Raw genomic sequence first — 20,068 nt, forward strand, 5'->3', positions numbered from 1 at the left:
TTTTAGAAGTAGATCGCTAGGCCTCCCTTTTGAGGTGCCTGAGTGGACCTGAACCCCCAACTTTTCGGTTGGCAACCAAGCATGTTAGCCATTTGCATCACCCAGGAACTCCCCTGGGTCCTTAGGAAGCTAAGAATCTATTTCCCGGTTGTGGGGTCTTAGAACACCCACCTGAGGTCCTAACCTTTAATGACTTCACAGTGGGTGTCAGCTCACTGTTGTATTCATCCTGAGAAATAATGGGCTTAGTTTATGTTTTTTATTGCTGGCTTGTGTGTCCTGTTCTAAACTTTGTCAACCAGTTGCTGTAGATAAGAACTTTGAGACCCCATGTGTGTCAGCTTTTTAGATTTAATAGAAACACCGAAGATGGACATGGTCTAACAATGAAAAGTGTGTCTCATTTCAATACCTATCCCCCAGAACCTCACTGTGTGCCTGCCCAGAGCTTGGCAGTGAGGTCATGGAGATACAGAAGGCATACTCCTTGTCCTCCGGAATGTTACCATCTGTGATAGTGACATTTCCTATAATTGGGAAATTATTTTGAGTCCTATTAAGCAGCCAGGTGATGAATCTTCTAAGTGGCAGACTAGGGAAGGAGAAAGTGGCTTTCCATCAAGACCGGAAGGTGATGAAATGGATGAGCATAGAGCTGGCCATGGGCCTGGGACGTGGAGAAAGATTTCTTAGGAGAGCTGGCAAATCAAGTATGTGGGTAGAGCAGAGATTGTCTGAGGACTAGAGTACAAATATCACTGTGTCCATGGTCCTTCCGGTATTCTCCTCCTGTCTGTCTCTGGACTGTTTTAGAAGGTCCCCTTTGCCCCCAGGCCAGTGAGGGGCCAGTGAGACCACTACTACTGCCCAGGTTACTGATCTCCAGGTCAAAGGGGTCTTCAGGTCAGAAGTCAGTAAGAAGGTCCTGAGACAAAAGCTCACCCACTCCAGGACGCTGGAATTTACAGATGAGATTTAGTTCTCCTCAGCCAACTTCTTGCGAGCCGATACACATCTCAAATACCTTTGAAAACAATGCTTCAGTCATCCTCAAAGGCTGCAAAAAAAAAAAAAAAAAAAAGAAAAAAGACAGCTCACAATAGCCAATCCATCCTCATTATCCATGAAAATGAATCCATTTAAGGGCCTCTCCTGGGAAGCCCTAGTTCTTGGCTTTGCACAGCATTTTACTCATTCATACGTTATCTCATTTGCATGGACTCTCAAGAAGCGGGCTACACTGGGATCGGTATTCAGGTCTGCATATTTTCTTTTAAAGACAAGAACTCGAAGCTCAGAGATGTTAAATGACTGACCCAGGGGCCCAATTTCTAAGTGGCAGAGCTTAAACCAGATAGATGTATGTATTCTGGCTCCTAGTCCAGTGCTCAAGTCAGTTTAATCTGATGCTGAGACACAGGCACAGTACATCTAGAGGACCCCCTGAGATGTCTTTGGGAGGCTGGTCTTCCGTCTAGCTAGATGGGGCCGGACAAGGGGACTCTGTCTTGGTAAGACCACCGCCTTCCAGGGTCCGAACCTCAGAGAAGGAATAAGTTTCCTTGGCTGAGGCACTGGTGGTGCAGTGGTTAAGAGCTTGGCTGCTAACCAAAAGGTCAGCAGTTTCACTCTACCAGTAGCTCCTTGGAAACCCTATAGGGCAGTTCTACTCTGTCCTATAGGGTTGCTATGAGTCAGAATCCACTATATGACAACAGGGTTAGTTTTTTTTGGGGGGGGGGGGGTTGGCTGGTGCAGCCGGAATTGGCTGAATTTGGGAGATCATCTCATGAGGAGTTGATATAGAACCGTGCTTGGCACTGAATAAAAACCAGTTGCCTCTGGCTCATGGTGTTGACTGTGACTCATGGCAAACTCATGTGTGTCAGAGTAGAACTGTGTTCCATAAGGTTTTCAATGTCCGATTTTTCAGAAGTAGATCACCAGGCCCTTCTTTCGAGGCACCACTGGATAGACTCAAACCTCCAACCTTTTGGCTGGCAGCCAAGTGCATTTACTCTTTGTATCACCCAGGAACTCCCCTGCCACAGAGTAGAGTCCTGCTAAGTACATACTGAATGACTGGATGATTAACGAAAGCTAACCAAATTCAAGAGTCCAGTGAAGATTTCTTGATGAGAAAAGGGAGTTGGCCGGATGATCTCTTTTTTTCAAATCATGTTTTATTGTGTTGGATGATCTCAATGGCATGTCTATGGAATTTGTAGTTTCATTAGAACACAGAAAGAAGTGAGTTTTCTATCCCCTTGACACTGAGCTCTGGCTCAGGTCCTGGTACATTCAGGAGACAGTCACTCCTGAAGTCAAATGCTGGGAAGTAAGTTACTATGACATAAGGGAAATATTTTCCATTTGGAGGAGCAAAGGCTGAGGACTGTCTGGAAATTTCCTGCACAGGCAACAGTAACCTGAGTAACTCAACATGAAAAGACTCTGGTCAAATACGAGGAATCTTCCTGAAAAGGAAGGTGGTGGGACCACAGATGACGTTACTAGGAGGCACTAGAGAATCCTTCACTGGATGGCACAGCACTGATTGGTGAGGAAATGAAGTCACAGGTGGCAAGGCTGTGCTTCCCGGTTCTGATGATGTAAAAGGATGGGTATGGCCCCTTGCGGTTATGCAGTTTGTTTCAGAGCCTAGAGGCAGGATTCCAGCCAGCCCTGCTGGAGGGAGGCCTGCTCTTCCATCATTCCTGCAGACAGACGTGTAGCCTGACCAAGGTCTGGAGGCCTGTGGAGTCCTCTTCTGGGCTCCATAGCAGAGGACGAAGAAGGGCAAATGCCCGAGGGAAAGGAGGCTCTTCTCTCCAGATTTCCATGTGCAGAGATGAGCAGCTTGCTCAATTCAGAATTACTTCCAAAGAGAATTCACCCCCAAGGCTACAGGTTTGACCTTGGACTAATCCAAACTGTCTGGTTTGCCGGGGGGCATGACGGTTAACTCAGAGAGGAAAAAGAAAAATAACCCACTTGAATTGAAACCAAAAACATAAAACCCACTCCCATTGAGTCGATTCCGACTCATAGCGACCCTATAGGACAGAGTAGAACTGCCTGATAGAGTTTCCAAGGAGCACCTGGCAGATTCGAACTGCCACCCTCTTGGTTAGCAGCCATAGCACTTAAGCACTACGCTACCAGGGTTTCCACTTGAATTGAAGACATAGCAAAAAAAAAAAATATATATATATAAAGTATTTTTCCTTAATGCTTATCTCATTTTGTAAACCATCATTTTCCAAGCTGATATCTTTTCAAGGGGGAAAAGTGTTGCACAGTGTTAGAAAAACACACCAGGATCTGCAGCGCAGGTCTGAGAGCTCTAGACAGTATAAAGGCAGCAGGGTCTGGTTTTCAGTACTGATGATAGTTCGTTTTGATAAGCAGGGAAATATGTCTCTGATAATGACTGGCAGATAAAACCTTTGGACCACCGTGTATCACATGGGGCCTGGGTAGAGTCCCTGTCAGGTGGCCAGAAGTCCAAGGAGCTGTGCTTGGATAAAGGGCCAGATAGAGGGCAGAGCATAGGGCTGACACATCGCACACAACTCCTGACTAGAAGAAGGAAGCAGGAGGGGTTGAGTTGATGTTCTCAGAGAATATCTCATGTTCTCCCAGGCTCTCTGGTGTCCCAACCTGGAACTCCTCCATCAGTTGGATAAGTTCTTTGCCAACCAGTGACAGTGTCAGTCTTAAAATTTCTTCACCGCTTTCTGAAGGTTGACGTAAAACCCAGCCATGCTGCGGGGGAAAAAGGAGTCCACCACTGCCTGTGGGAGGTAACCACTGAGGTCAGTGTGGAAGAAGGTGACCACGTGGGTCTTGTTGGGCTCCCTGTGAAAGAAAAACACAGCTGTTATGTGTCTGCAGCAAAGGCTTGGGGACAAGCATCAGGCAGAGAAGAGGAGCCCAGCTCGGCAGAGATGTCCATACACAAAGAGCTTGTCTAATCCCTAATGAATCCCTAACTCAACACCTGGGGATCCCTTCTGCACCTGCTTATTTTTCAGATGGGAGCATGCCACCTGTCCTCTTGTGGGTCACAGGCCCTCTGCAGAGAGCAATGCCTACTCTGAGCCCGAGGAGATAGTTCCCTCTTTCCTGACTCATTCAGTAAATGTTTTTGGCGAACTCGCTCAGTGCTAGGCCCTGGGAGGAACAGACTATAAGACGCTCCCCTCCATCCACATACACAGCGGTTCTCAGCACGGTCTGGGGAGACCGTTTTAAGGTCAAAGCCGTGATGGTTTGTGCCTTTTTAGTCACATTCTCTCACAAGTATACAACGAAGTTTTCCAGAGATCACCTGATATGTGATCTCACAACGGACTGAATGTTGAAGCAGATATGAGCTTCTATGCCCAATATTAAAAAGCTTTGCAAGAATGTAAAAAAAAGGCTCTCTTGTCACTATTTTTATATTTTGAAACCCTTAGTTATTTTTCATAAAATGTGTGATTTATATTAACATATAATGGATTTATTGTTATTTTAAAATAAATGAAACATTTCCCAGTTTGTATGTTAAATCCAGTACACATTGATAGATATACCCCCACATAAACAGAAGCCCTTTGAAGCCCTCAGTGACTTGAAGAGTTATCATGGAGCCTTGAGACTGAAAACTTGAGAACTTCTTATTGAGACAACCGACACTCTAACCTGAGCAAGTGGGAAAGGACTTTGGCCAGGTGGTGGCAGGAGCCCACAGGGAGGAAGGGATATGGTACATGGCATGAACCCTGGGCTGGAAGTCAAGGCCAGTGTTCTAGGGCCAGTTCTGACACCAGCATATGGTGTGGCTTGCTGAGGGCAGCTGATCTCTCTGGGCTGCACATGTGATGACATTGTGGCTGCGGCAATGGGGGCAGTGAAGTCCATCAGCCAGAATCAGATTAGGTGAGGGGCACACAAAGGAGGAGCTGGGACACAACTTGGCAGGGACACGGAGGGGTCTCTTCACGGTGGCAAACTTCTCAATGGTCAGGGCAACAATGGAATGAGCTTTATGGAGACCATTTGGCATTTCATTGTTTGTTATTTGATGTCAAATTGATTCCAATCATCGAGCCCCCATGTGTGCAGAGTAGAACTGCACCACAGGGTTTTCAAGGCTGAGACTTTTGGGAAGCAGATTGCCAGGCAGGTCTGCCTTCTGAGGTACCTCTGTGTGTTCAAACTACAACCTTTCAGCCAGTAGTTGAGCACATAACTGTTTGTGCCACCCAGGGACTCCTCCATCTGGCATTTTAGTTGAATGGAGCCATTAATAGCATAAGAGCCTTATGAGAAACCCCATACAGCATCACATTTGCCCATTCAATGTTTCCTGACATCATGCAGGTCAAGGAGTTGGAACCGAGACATTTAGGAAGCTGCCCACCCCCAGATGTTCAGAGAAAGCAGCTGAGGCCCAGAGAGGGACAGGGGCCAGCAAGTGAACAACATGAAGGATGGCATGTCTACCCTGGTGGTGGCTTTTTTTCCTCTGCTCATACCCTATCTCACCACGGAGCATTAAGCCTGAAGGTCAGGGACCTCCTCGAATCTCAAAGCCTCAGCACCATTCAGAATCTACGTCTGTCTTGCTCACCAACCTCCATCCATTCCACCTTTGCTGAGACCTTCACTCTTCTCTCTGCTCCTCCTCCCACTGGGCCAGCTGAAGGCCTCATCCCCTCTCACCTGTACTTTCAACAGCAGTGTCCCAAGTGGACCATCTGCCTCCAGTCTCATCCTGCAACAATCCATCCTGCGCACTGCTAGAAGACAAACCTTCTAAACTCAGGGCTCTTCTAGCTAATCACTTGCTGAGAAATCAAGAATGGCTACCCACAATCTACATAATTAGCAGATTCTTCAGCGCAGCATTTATGGCCCTCCTCAACCTGGCGCCAGACTTCCTTCCACTCCCTTCTCCAATGAACTACTGTTCCAGGTTCACACTCTATACTCCTGTTGGTGCCTTGACTTTTACTCTTCCCTCTGCTTTGAATGCTATCTCCTATTATACCTACCTGTTGAAATCCTGCCTTACTTTCAAAATTCAATTAAAAAAAATCCTTCTCAATTCCTGCGGCAGATATTGGATGAGTATTCATGGTTCTTTGGACTTCGTAAAACAGTTAACATTGAGTCGATTCCAACGCATGGTGACTCCACGTGTGTCACAGTAGGACTGTGCTTCACAGGGTTTCAATGGCTGATTTTTGGGGAGTAGATTGCCAGGACCCTCTTCTGAGGTGCCCCTAGGTAGCCTCAAATTTCCAACCTTTTAGTTAGTAGCCAAGCGCATGAACCTTTTGTACCACCCAGGGACTCCCATAGTCTTTTATATATTCCATTTATAACATATTCAACCCTCCCGTCACTGCAGTCATTAACATCATCTCCTTCCCTAATCACCTGCTCAGAAGTGCCTTATCAGGAACTCTACACAGCATGCTAAGGCCAAGTTCGCTGATACCCATGGGGACCAGCGCCCAGAGCTTTGCTCACAGTCAGGATCCATAGATGACTGCTGAATTGCTTGACTTGAGACTATAGTCCTAACACCTTCAAACAGATATGTGTTGGCAAAACCTAGTTCTGGGATGAATGGTTTCTGAATGCTGCCCCTGAGTGGCTTCATCAGAAAGATCTGGGCAGGTGTGAGTTAAAAATACTGATTCTTGGTACACCACCAGCCCTATTGAATCAGTGTGTTGGGGCAGGGTTGGCTAGAAATCTATATTTTTAAAAGCTCTTGCCCCCAAGGTCCTCCTTACTGCCTCCCGGGATTCTGAGGCATTGCCATGATTGGGCACCACTGAGCTAAAACTGCGCATGCAGACTTCTCTCTGGGCTGGAAACATAAACGGGCAAATGAGAAATTTTACCCAGCGACCATGTTCCCCTCTGGGTGAGCACTGGGCTTTATGGGAGGAAAGACATATGGCTGAGGAAGAAGCAAATCAATACATCACAAAGTGACCACGTGAATGATGGCTATTGCAGGTACACCACTATGGGACGTCAACAGAAGGAGAAAAAAGGGCTCAGAGAGGTGCTCTAAGTCGCCCAGTCTCCTCATAGAAAAAGCTGGGATAATGATACCCACTGCCAGTTTGTTATAAAAATTAATTAAAATAACAAGTGTAAAGCACTTAGCATAACTCCTGGGCACAGAGAACCACCAACCAACCCCCTTGCCATCAAGTTGATTTCGATTCACAGCGATTCCATGTGTTACAGAGAAGAACTACTACATAGGGTTTTCTTGGCCGTGATCTTTACAGAAACAGATGGCCAGAAATACTTCCACTATAATTAGACTCCTCCACCTTGAAAACAACCCAGAATCCAACACCTCTTCCCTCCTTCACAGCTGCCACTCTGAGTTGTCATCACCACCATCTCTCATCTAGACTACCGCTACGCCTAACTAGTCCCTCTGCTCTTGCTCATGGTCTCCTACATTCTAGATCCATCACAGCAGCCAATGTGGTCCAGTTAATGCTGAAGTCAGAGCAGGTCCCACTTGTTCAAAACTCTCCAATGGTTTCCCATTTTATTGACAGGAAATGCCCAAGTCTTCACAACGCTACAGGGTCTGGCCCAGCTACCTCTCTGAACACAACTCCTACCCTCTCCCCTTGCGCGCTGTGTTCCGGCCGCAAGAGCCTCTGAGCTGATCCCTAAATGCTCCACACCTGCTTCCACGTCAGGGACTTGGGACCTGCTCAGCCCTCTGCTAGGAGCACTGCCCAGATATACCATGGCTCCTTTACAGGCATTTTTCTCAAATGCCATATACCAGTGAGGCCCGCTCCCACTTTTCCCTGGCATCTGCATTTGGCTTTAGTTTTCTCCAAGGCTTTTACCCCAACCCCTGATAATTGCACGTGCGTATATCTGCTGTGACCTGTGTGTTTGCTTTTCCCACTAGAATCTCAACTCCAAGAGGAGTTTATCTGTTCTGAGAGGTCAGTACATGGATCAGGAGAATAGGTTCTGGAGACAGGTGCCTGGGCTTAAATTCTGGCTCTATTACTTCCTGGCTGTGTGATCATGGGCATTTTACTTAACCTCTCTGTGCCCCAGTTTCCTTATCTAAAAGATGGGAATAATAATAGCACATTAGGGTTGTTGTAAGAATATGCAGAGTGCTTAGAGCAGTGCCTGACACACAGCAGTGCTGTCTAAGTGTTTGCTGCTGCTCCTGTTGTTCCCCAGTGCCTAGAACAAGCCTGTATGTGTAGAATGATAATGGAGTAATCACCAACGTGGGCTTCAGACTTATAAGAAGAGCTCTCCATGTGGCAGACTTTGACATAAAGCTTTCTTGGGGACATAAAGTGCTTTTCATCAGGCCGACAAGAGGTGGGAGATCAAGGCTCGAGTCAAAATCTGCATGCTAGTGGGTCTGGTGGAACCTTCCTGACCCCAATCACTCCATCTGCAAGATTCACGCAATCATCTCTGCTACCTGGCATGAGATGTGATGGTCTCTTCCCATTGTGCGTTGCCATGGAAATCAGCCCCTAAGAAGAAACGGCTCGCCTCTTACTCTGAAAATCACTGTCAGACCTGGTGACATCAAAGGGCAGGTTCTGACACCTGGCTCTGCCAGGTAGGAGGAGAAGAGAATGAGGCAGAGGTCAGTGCCCCCAGCCCAAGTCATGGGATCTGGGCCAGCTCTGTATTTGTTTGCTTGTTTTTAAAGCAAAAATAAAGGTTTTACTCAGCATATATTCAAAGAGGCAAAAGTAGGACATGGACAAGCATGCTGCCTGAGCCCTATCTGCTCGAATCCAAGGAGTATCACAGAATAGGCAAAAGTCAGAAAGTGGACAAGTATGCTGCTAGAGCCATATCTGTCAGATTCCAAGGAACGTTACAAAATCATCAGGATGTATGACCATTACAAATGGGCAAAACCATTGAAAGCTTCACCTTTTCACGTAGTGGCTAGAAACCGTTAGGTCATTGTGATTCTACATTTTGAATTGTCTTTCTTAACGATCATTGGTACAGGTTTCAGTAATGACAGTCAGGAGGGTCTTCATTCGTCCAGCAAATCTTACTCCTCGCTAAAGGCTAACAGAAAAAGATAAGAGTGGAAAGTATGTGGGTCTTTTGTGCTGTGTTTAATGATTTGTTTATGTGAAACATTGCCAAAAGATGTTTCCAGGATTGTCCTAGCTATAATCTTTATACTTCCAGGCCTAGTTGACGTGTCCTCGTGAGTCCTTGTGGGTCCTTGAGTCTGGATCCAGTTTGGTCACATTCTTTATACTCAAGGGCAGGGAATAATGGCTCCAATATTATCTCCTAAATCATTCCCTCCTTTTGATTGCAGATTGGAGATAACACATTGATGATCAATACCTGGACTTAGCTGGGCTCCTAGATGGTGGCCATGGCAGGTTCTTTAAATGCATGGTGTTGGTCTTCCATCAGAAACCACCTGGTTCTTCACCAGGGCAGTCCTGTATTTGGGGGCCAAAGTTGAGTGTAGGAGTGTGTTTGTGTGCTGGAGCCCATTATGGTATTTTTAAACTCATACAATTTTGTTATGTTTAACATCTTTTAAGAGATGTTTAAAAAGCCAGCTTAGCAAAGAGTATCCCAGAGGTGATGGGTCTGGGTGTTCAGTAAAATGTTACAACACCAAGGCTCATCTCATGGGATTGTGTGCTGAGAACACAAACTATTTCCTCTCCTGGTGGATGTACAGGGACTGCAAGGTTACACTGGGACACACCCTCAGGTGCAATTTCTTTCATTGTCAACTTGGGTGGCTTCCAGGATCCACCAGTGACCTGAATTGCACAGAAAAGCTCCTGGTAAAAACCTGGCCACGACTGTGAGAAGATGGGAACAGAACAGTTCCCAAGCTCAATTCTGCTGTCGGCTCAAGATGTAAAGAGTGACTCAGAGTCACTCTTCAGTGCCTAGGCACCTTGTCCCATTCCTTGTCTGGGGTGACAATCACCTGCTGGAATGTGGGTGGTGACAGCTGCTCCAGGCTGGTAGATCATGCTCAAAGAGCACCCAAGAGACTACTTGGGGCTCAGGTCCTGCTCTGCTGACCTCCCAGCCTCTAACCCTGTATAGAGAGCACTCAGGCTCTGCTCTGCTGACCTCCCAGCCTCTGACCTTCCCCAAGCCTCAGTTTACTCATCTGCTCAATGGGACCATGACACTTGCCCAACGTGACCTAGGGAGCTTGAGGCAGGATTCCCCAAATCAAAAACAAGAATAATGCCTCTCCACAATTCTTTCCCATTTGCCAGATGCTATCATGTATTGGAAACCCTGGTGGCATAGTGGTTAAAAGCTATGGCTACTAACCAAAAGGTCAGCAATTCAAATTCACCAGATGCTCCCTGAAAACCCTGTGGGGCAGTTCTACTCTGTCCTACAGGGTCGCTATGAGTCAGAAGTGACTCAATGGCAACAAGCTTTTTACGTGTCATGTATTATGTCACTGATGTGTATGCAATAGTGTTTAGTAACATCAAAGCCTAAAGAGCTGTTAGGCATTTTTATTACTGGGAATCTTAATCAATGTGCCCGATGTAATGGAATGGCCACAGTTAAGAACAGAGAATGTAATTCAGTTCAGGAGATTGTTCTTACCCTGGCAGAGGCTCACAGAAGCAACCACAAGGGTGGTTAAATCCTCTCACATAACCTGGCTTCGGAGGACATAATGGATGCTCAACATTGGTAGCTGGAAGGGAGAGCAGACGGTCAGTGAACCAGAACTTCAGACAGTCAGGCCGCTGCCACTGACCTGTCTTTGTTGGGCACCCAGAGTGCATGCGGACTCAACCACCCAGGGCTAGGGGAGTCAGCAAGAGGACTGTTACGTGGCCCTGAGTTCCCTCCTACACTCTTCCCAGTGCCCCTTACACCTATACACATACACACATTCATGCTCACACACACATCACACCGACACACACACTCATACACACAAACTCACGTATACACAGTCCCACACACACTCACTCATACATTCACGCACACACACATTCACGCAAACTCACACCCACTCACTCATATACATTCACACACACAGGCACACAAACATATACACGCATTCACAGGAACTCATCCAGACAAATTCACACCCAGTCACTCATATGCATTCACGCACACATTTACACACACCTTCCTACAGCCAGCTTCCCCAAGCCTGCCAGAATATTAGAGAAAAGAACATTTCAGAAGGTAAGGCTTGGGGGTACGAGGAGGAAGACGCCCCCTCTCAAATCACAGCCAACAGAGGCGTCACCCCCACGTGGAGATCAGAGGAAAGGGCAGGGGCAGGAGCTCTGCTCTTGCCTGGAGAGAAGGAACGGACCAGCATCACAGCCTTCTCAGAGTGGCACTCCCATGGGTTCACAAAATCCTTGCACGCTGAGCTTTTGTGAAGCTAAACTTAAACCTTCAGGCACAAACTACGAGCCCTCAGCAGGAATAAAAAAGGCATCGATACAATCTGGGACTTAAAAATGAAGTCACTGGCATGGTGACTCTTCCACCTCAGACCTCCATGGCCCAGAATTCCCCCAAAGCCCACAAAGCAAGCAGCACAGAAGGAAGACCCAGGCAGTGAGTTCTCTGGTGACTCCCATCTGGTCCACTGAACTGAGAGGGTGCAGAGGAGAAAGAGAGCCCAGGGTCCCACAAAGGCCTAGGCAGCACCCCAGCCATTGCTCACCATTGGTACTGATGGTCCCATCCTCATATTTTCTGACGAGCACCAAGTCCACAAAATCTCTGGGAGAAATGAGCTTCATGGCAGCTGAGGGGGTAGAGGTTCTGCTTACGCACAGCGTCTGCCAAAGCAAAGGGGAGCCCAGCTGCATCTGGTGGCCAGACATCTTCTCCCTGCCCCCACTCCACCCCTGGGCTCATCAACCCATTCCCATTCCCAGGGACTGAAAAGCAGAGACAGCATTGACAGTAGGTTGGCACTACGACCTGGAGGGTCAAGAATAAGGCCCTTCTAAAAGAATCAGCTTTCACTGAAATATACCCCATTTAGAAAATCTAAGACTGACATTGGTTGCTCATGGCCATCTAGTCACTCTGAGGTTATATCCCAAGAGGGATTATAAGAGTTACCATTATTGAGTACCTAGCAAGAGCCTGGTCAGACCAAAGCTCTCTTTTATTCCCTCACTGTTATTAACCCATTTGATGGGTGAGGAAACTGAGGCTTGGAGTGGTTAAGGAACTTACCTACAAAGCTCACAGTGGAAGTGGAATCTGAAGAGAGTCAGGATTAGGGTGAGGCAAGAAACGCTCTAGGGCTCAACATTGAAGGAGGCACACCTTTTTTAAGGCCAATCCTGCACTTGCACAACCTTGAGAATAAGTGTATCCTTAACAGTTGTGCCCTAGGTGGCTCTCTGCTTTCACCCTACTGCTGGCTCTAGGAGGGGGCACCTCTCAAGCCTCATCCAACTTCAAAATATCGATCCATCCACTCTCCAACTTGCTAAACTAAGGACACTCTGAACCCCTTTATTGCACTATCCCCTCCTCCAGAAGGACCCCAGCTGTCTCAAGGTCACAATGAAGGAGAGGTCAGGTTTGAAGAAGTCTGGGGGTGAGAAAGGATTGGAAAAGTTCTCTTCCTCATCTCTGTTCGGTATTAAGACTTGGGGCACCACAGGCTGAGAGCCCTTTTGCCAGAGGCATCTTTGACTCAGAGTATTAGTCTTCAAGGTGGGCACGTGATCCCTGGGTGTACATGAGCACTTTCCAATGGGGGGGGGGTGGGGTTTAGGACTCAGTTTCCAGATAAGCCAACCTCCAAGTGTCCTTCCTAACATGACCCACCTGAGAGCAAGCTGCACGTTCATGCAGGTCTCCCTTCCCACTTGACCCCCTCCCACTGGAAAAATCACGCATGGCCCCCACCCATCTGCCATCATCCTATCAGGCATTGTCCTGGGGTGTAAAATCCCCAGGGTGCCAGAGAGACAGTTAGGGATACTGGTTTCAATGTTAAATCAAAGCACTGTACACTGGGGTCAGAATTTCATGTCTTCCCCTTCCTTAAGCATATTCTTATTAAAGGCACAAGTGTGGTATTAGAAACAGTAATTTGCCTTTTCTGAATTCTGATATCTTGTAGAGGGGGTAACAGAAGTGATTTTTTTTTTTTTTTTTAAATAGTCATACCCCTTCACCCTTGATAATTGCTAAAAAAAAAAAAAGAAAGAAAAAAGAAAAAAAATCCATCATTGCTGGAGACGATCTGAAGACCAAGATGAAGAGGACATTGGTGAGATATACTGAAGGTGGCAGTATATGTTATAAATGCAACGAACTCATGGCATGGCTGTGTCTTTCCCTCCTTCCTTCTCTCTCCCCCTCCCTTCCTTCCCCCCATCTATCATCCATCCATCCATCTCTGTATCTTATCTATCCATCCACCCAACCACCTAGCTACCCACTCACCCACCCATCCATTCAGCCATCATCTATCCTAGAATTCAAAATATGAGATTTGTTAAAAACATGCTGAGAAATATCAATCTGCAAGGAAGAGCCATTTCTCTGCATTTTTGTCCTTTTAGTAATGATAAATAGCTACCATTTGTCAGTGCGTCTCTGCTTTTTTATAAACCCGAGCTTACCGTAGCCCATACTTTCCCTTCTGCGCTGTTAATGTCTATTGAAGGCTGTATCTTTCTAGCAATAAGCCATGTCTTTTCATGGACACATGAGCTAATTAGAAAAAGAGCTCCCATTCATCTCATGGAGAGATGCAAAATATTTTACTTTTTACATTTAACAGTTCTTCGTCAAAATTTGTAATACAATCATATTATTTAAATAAATTACAACCGCAACTCAATCCAGATTTTTTTAACACTCAGAGTCTTATGATCACAGGAAATGACTTTTACATATATATCATTAATTTACACACATATTTATGATGCAGAGAAGTGTGGCAGGATGATCAATAAAAGCATTTCATGAATAGATTATAATATTTGGATAAAATTCAGTGGACTAAATAGAAAGGAAATTTGAGTTTGGGGAAAAAAATTATATAAAATTTCCAACAATTCAAGAAGAGTTTGCTCACATATTTTTTAAATGGATAATGGTACATAAAAATTCATGTTATTTAGACTCATCTAAAAGAAAGATGTTTTTGCTTTATCTTAAATTGCTAGATTTATTGCATGTCAAAAACAAAATGCTTTGCAATTTATGAAAACATTAGATGTCAACTAAATGTTAGCTGTCAACTAGATATGTGGGGGATAATATATAATTTCTAAAAAAATATGTTGGAGGTATGCGAGCAAAAAGTTTGAAGACCCTTGCACTACAGGACTCACTGGGGCCAGGCAGGGGATGGGGAGCTGGCTGATTTGGGCTGACGCGGGCCCAGCCTTCAGGGAAGTGGGTGTCAGGGATTGCGGGTCCAGTAAAGCCTGGCTCAGCAGCCCTGGGTGGAGAAGTACACTGGTCCCCCTTGGGGATGAACCAGGGCGCCTAGGGGAGGGAGGGAGACCTCACCAGCACCCCCCCGAAAGCCCAAGAAGACAAAAACAACCTGTACTGAAGTAGAACTGCCCAGGGGTGAGCGCCTGGCTTTCTGTGGTTCTGGCAAACGAGGGAAAGAGAGGTGCTTACAGAGTAGCCACGAGGACAGCACGTCATTTGTGGGGCCTCTGAGGGATCAGGACAGCGGGGCCCACGACTGGAGCCGGGTGAAGGCTGAGGGCTGCAAAGAAGCTCTGCAGCTGCTCTGGGAGGTGGCGCGAGTAGTGGCTAGGAGCCTGGGGATCTGTAGTCACCTGCCAGCTCTCAGCTCCCAGTCTGCCTCTTATGACCCGTGTGAACTTAGGCGCCTCTCTTTACCTCTGCGAAACTGTCCTCACTGCCCCCCAGGGTTTCAGTTTAAGTGCTCTGAGCATGTAACACAGTTTAATAAAAGGACTCAGTAAATGACAGCGCTTATCATTTTTATGGTTGCTATGCCAGCTCCGGTATCATCTAACAACTTTCGAGGCCTTTCACTCTCTCACCATCCACCAGTCATTGTACCAAGACAAAGAGGTGAGAGCAGGCTTGCATGCCTGCCCTTTACCTTCAGGAAGAACATTCTACATGCGGTCATTCTGTAATTCCATTTGTATTCTCTGTTAAGGACCTTGATCCTTGGCTCCTCATCTTCCGTCATTTGTGTATCATTATTTGCATAGTATCTTTACAATTTTTTGCCAACTCTCCTATCACCTATGCTTAGTTACTTAATATTTTTCTCTAAATGTGCTCACTTTTAAAAATTTTAGATAAATTCATTTTACCAGAACTGGAAAAAAAAGCACTACTAGTTGTAATAAAAGGCAACTGCAAAAAAAAGAAAAAATACACATACACACACAGAGGGGATTAGATTCTAAGTCTAATTCTGAGCCTGTTTTGTTATAAAAGAGACTAAAAGAAACAAAACAACAAAAACACAGTTGCTGTCAAGTTGACACCAGTTCATGGCAACCTCACGTGTATCAGATTAGAACGGTGCTCCATGGCTGATTTTCCCAAAGCAGATCGCCAAGCCTTTCTTTGCAGGCACCTGTGGGTGGACTCGAACCTCCAACTTTTTGGTTAGTAGCTGAGCATGTTAACTGTGTGCACCACCCAGGGACTATGGAGCCAAGTTCTGCTCTGACACACGTGGGCACGCCATGAGTTAGAATCCTCTCGATGGCAACTGGTTATTGCTGAACTTCACTACGTGATTAAATTTTAACTTTGACTGTTAGAGACCTAAAATCACCTTGTGCCTACCCTTCAGAAACAGTGACATAAACTACTGAGATAAGGAACTGTGGGAGTGATCTGAAATGTGAATTCTTGGTTCAGGCTAGGAACTTAGGTCCTACTGGCCCACCAGTTGAGAACTGAAGCTTAAGATTTCACAACACTGTCTGTGTAAGCACCCAAGAGGCTGCTATGTCCACAGATGTCAACATCAAGACACCATTTAAATTAATCAGGTCAACAATGTTTCTGCGAGGCAACTTTCTTATTAGCTCTGGTCATGATGTTCTTTCCTGAACTTCTATAATCAAAATGAGACAGGATCTTAAAGCTAGAGAGGATTCCAGGGCAGGATCACTTAGATCTGCATTGTCTACTATGGTAGCCGCTAGCCCCATGGAGCTGTTTAAACTTACACTGAACCTAATTAAAAATAAATAAGATTAACAGCACTTTTCTCAGTCCTACTTAAAAAAAAAAAAGAAAAAATACACATACACACACAGAGGGGATTAGATTTTAAGTCTAATTCTGAGCCTGTTTTGTTATAAAAGAGACTAAAAGAAACAAAACAAAACAAAAACACAGTTGCTGTCAAGGTGATACCAGTTCATGGCAACCTCACATGTATCAGATTAGAACGGTGCTCCATGGCTGATTTACCCAAAGTAGATCACCAAGCCACATTTCAAGAGCTCTGTGGCCTCCTGCAGAGACCCCTGCGTGGTGCAAATGGTTTGCTTACTGTCCATTTCTGCAGGCCTACAGGGAGGCAGGCTAGTTTCAGCCGTCTGGACAACTAACCTAAAGACTGGTGGTTCGAAACCACCCACAGGTGTCACTGAAGAAAGGTCTGGCAATTTGCTCCTGTAAAGATTATAAACGAGAAAATTCTACAGAGCAGTTCTACTGCAACACGTGCGGTTGCCAGCAGTCAGAATCAACTTGACAGCAACGGGTTTTTTTTTAATGGCCACATGGAGTTAGTGGGTCTGTATTTGGTAGTGCAGTTATAGGACACTTCCAACATCGCAGAAAGTTCTAATGGGCAGCGCTGGTCTAGATGACACACATTTTACAAATGAGGAAACTGTAATCCAGAAGCTGCCACCTGGCATGCTTCCACAGCTGGCAGAGAACCCTCACTCCTTCGCCAGGGCTGTCTTAATTCATTACTGCGGTGTGATGGATCGCTTCTGTGTGGACTTTCTCGCCTCAGTCTTGTAACTCCCACTCAAGTGATTGGGTGGGACTGTGCAAATAGGGTAATTGTGGCTCACCAGGGGGACTGGTCAGTTTTGCCATCCACTAGGCTTGAAATGAGCCACCCCAGAGGTGGGAAAGAGAGGATCCCACCACCACCAGAGAAGAACAGCCAAGAGCAGAGTGTGTCCTTTGGACCTGGGATCCCTGCGCTTAGAAGGTCCTGGAACCAGGAGACAGAGAGAGAGAGCTGTAACACTGAAGATGGTGAGAAGATGTAGCAGGGAAACAGTGGCAGGAGAGACTGGCAAGAGCTGCTGCAGTGGGCTTCCCAGCTCATGGAGTGAGAAAGCTGACTGTCTTTGGGCCGAGGCTTACTGAGAGAGTGGCGTGCCTCTGGGCACTTACCAGCAGAGCTAAAAGAGCTTTGTAACACTGGCCCGAGCAGAGCAGAGGCTGAGGGCTAGGGAGAGGTGTGCCTGCGAGCATGCTGAGAAGAGGCTATCCTGATGGAAGAACTGTATCCTGAGTGTTCTTCAACCTGAATTGTAACCTATTACTTCCTTAATAAACCCCATAATCGTGAGCACTGTCTGAGTCCTGTGTGATGACTGCAGTAAATTATTGAACCCAGCAGAGAAGTAGAGTGCCATGGGAGGGGTGGGGGATGTCAGAATTGGTAAAGATGGTGGAGAGAGGCAACATGTCTAACCTCTGCTTCACAGGAATCAGCCTTGGGCTGATGGTCTTGATTCTCCCTCCCCCTTGTGAGGTTAGAGTAGATCAGATGGCAGTGCCAGGCCATTTTTACAATTACCATGTCCCCACCAAGGAGCAACCTTTCAAACTAGTGCTGATGGGGCTAGTGAGGCTCCAGACACCTAGAGCTGAGGAACCTAGTGCTGAGGTTCCAGACACTGCCTTCTGTGACCTCAGAGCCCATAGGTAGACTGCCATGTTTTCTCAGCTGTTTAGGGTTTCTCTGACTCTCTAGAACACACTACTTCCTACTCATACCTGGGCTAGAGTGTTGCAAGCAGAGGGCTGCCTGTGCTTGCTGGGCATCGGGGATCTACAGGGTAGCCCCCATTGTCAAAAGGTGTCACAGACCCCCTCCATGGGAGACAGGGTCAGGTTACTGCAACAGGACCCAGACACTGTCTTTGGGGTAACAGGTTTGGGAAGACTTACATCACTGATGTTTTCAATGACTTCAAAATTGCTCACGTTCTCATCCCATTTCTCTCGCAGGCCCCCAGCGACTGGCTTCACGCAGTCCCACACCTTCTCAGGGGTCCCACACACAATGCCTTCTCCTCGGTACCTGGAGCACAAAAAGGAATGTGACCCCAAGGCACCAGTCAAACTTGTTTATTTGGGATTATATGTAAGGACTAGGTGTCCTTGGGTGGTACAAATGGTTACCGTGCTCACTGCTGAAAGAAACGTTAGAGGTTCAAGTTCACCCAAAAGCGACTCGGAAAAAAACCAAAAACCAAACTCACTGCCATCAAGCCCGCTGCGACTCATAGCAACCCTACAGGACAGGGCAGAACTGCCCCATAGGGTTTTCAAGGCTGTAAATCTTTATGGATGCAGACCACCACATCTTTCTCTGTGGAGCAGCTGGTGGGTTCAAACCACTTGACCTTTTGGTTAGCAACCAAGTGCTCTAACCACTGCACCTCCAGGGCTCCTTTGGACCAAAGGCCACTACACCCGAAAAATCGGCCATTGAAAACCCTATGGAATGCAGTTCTACCCTGACACACATGGGGTCGCCATGCTTGGCTCCATGGCAACCAGTTTGGTTTTATAAGGACTACTGGGTGAACCATGCCATGTCTGCCATCTCTCTTTAGGACAGCCACCTCCCTGTAGACCTACAGAAATGGACGGTAAACTTTCACAAGAACATGGTTTGCTGAAACTGGTTTAGTTAGAAACAGAAGGTAAAGGTGTTCTGGAAAACAAGTCCAGTGAATTGGCGCCAGGGTGCTAGGCTCGACTGGAATCTCTCAGGAAGCAGACGGGTGGAGGAGGTATCCGGAAGGGCGCGGCAGCGCTGACAAACTTTAAAGGAGGCTTGCACTTACAGGTTCCCTGGAAACTCCATAGATGGCCTCCAGGAAACGGAAACTCCACTCTGTGAAAAGGCACAGAATCGCAGAGTTTTAGAATGGTAGGCGGAGCCACCACCAGGCTCAACCCCTGTTTTACGCAAGAGGAATCCCAGGCCTGGAGAGATGTAATTGTCCAAGGTCCCCAGGCCGAGACTAGTCCCGAGCCAGCTGCCTCCCCTGTGAAACGTGTTGGGGGGAGGTCCCTTCAAAGGCTGGCTCCAAGAGTTGTGAGCGGTTCTTAAACCAACTTAATAGCCGTAATGCATTTTGTTCTCCTGAGCAATTTAGGGCTACTCGTTAAAAATCAGACTTGTCAAGTAAGCAAAAGTATTCCCACACCACCCTCCGGGAACAATAGAGGGGTTTGTGCAGTAATGAACAGAGTAAAGGCTTGGAAGCCTGGTGTTTTGAATACCAAATCTAACTACTATTTTTACCAGCCAAGTGACCTTGGGGAGTCACTCAATGAAAGGGGCAGAAACTTACCTCCTGGTGGGGTCAATGTGAGCACAGTAGGCACAATATTTATTAAGGAAGCAACCTCGAGTGGATTCCCCTCCTGAATGCAGCTCCGGGATATAGGGGTGCAGAGAAACGCGGGGAGAGGAGGAGCTTGGGGTCGCCTTGGACCCAGGACCCAGGGAGCAAAGGCCACCGCGACCCCTTCCCGCCCAGCTCTTCACTCACGCCTTCCCGGCAAATCTTCCAGCCTGACTTGTCTCGCCGGTACAGCAGCATCTTCTCGGCCACCGCCTCGCTTATCTGCGCGGCCGCAGCCGGGTCCATAGCGCCGGGGCTGCGCGTGGCCGCGGAGTCGCAGGTGAAGTCCCGTGGTGGCGGCGGCAGAGCCTGGGTCTGCCAGGCCTGAAAGCCCGGGCCCTGGGCGGAGCCTGGAGCCCCGCCCCTCCGGCCCCACCCCCGCT

General features: G+C 47.1%; 1 protein-coding gene across 2 annotated transcripts; it reads right to left on the minus strand.

The window, feature by feature from the left end:
- Positions 1 to 325: 325 nt before the first annotated feature.
- STARD5 (StAR related lipid transfer domain containing 5) lies at positions 326 to 20,013 on the minus strand. Of its 2 annotated transcripts, none has more exons than XM_049905276.1 (6): positions 19,833 to 20,013; positions 19,119 to 19,168; positions 18,214 to 18,346; positions 11,741 to 11,858; positions 10,651 to 10,744; positions 326 to 3,861 (listed from the first exon to the last, which is right to left on the minus strand). In XM_049905276.1, exons 1-6 carry the CDS (start codon positions 19,929 to 19,931, stop codon positions 3,720 to 3,722), a joined length of 636 nt encoding a protein of 211 aa, XP_049761233.1. In that variant the 5' UTR covers positions 19,932 to 20,013; the 3' UTR covers positions 326 to 3,719. The 2 variants fall into 2 exon arrangements, with proteins under 2 accessions (XP_049761233.1, XP_049761234.1); XM_049905277.1 differs by lacking the exon at positions 326 to 3,861 and adding an exon at positions 3,870 to 9,497.
- Between the last annotated feature and the right edge of the window lie 55 nt (positions 20,014 to 20,068).

The sequence above is a fragment of the Elephas maximus genome, chromosome 13, assembly GCF_024166365.1.
Source record: "Elephas maximus indicus isolate mEleMax1 chromosome 13, mEleMax1 primary haplotype, whole genome shotgun sequence".
Classification (NCBI taxonomy): domain Eukaryota; kingdom Metazoa; phylum Chordata; class Mammalia; order Proboscidea; family Elephantidae; genus Elephas; species Elephas maximus.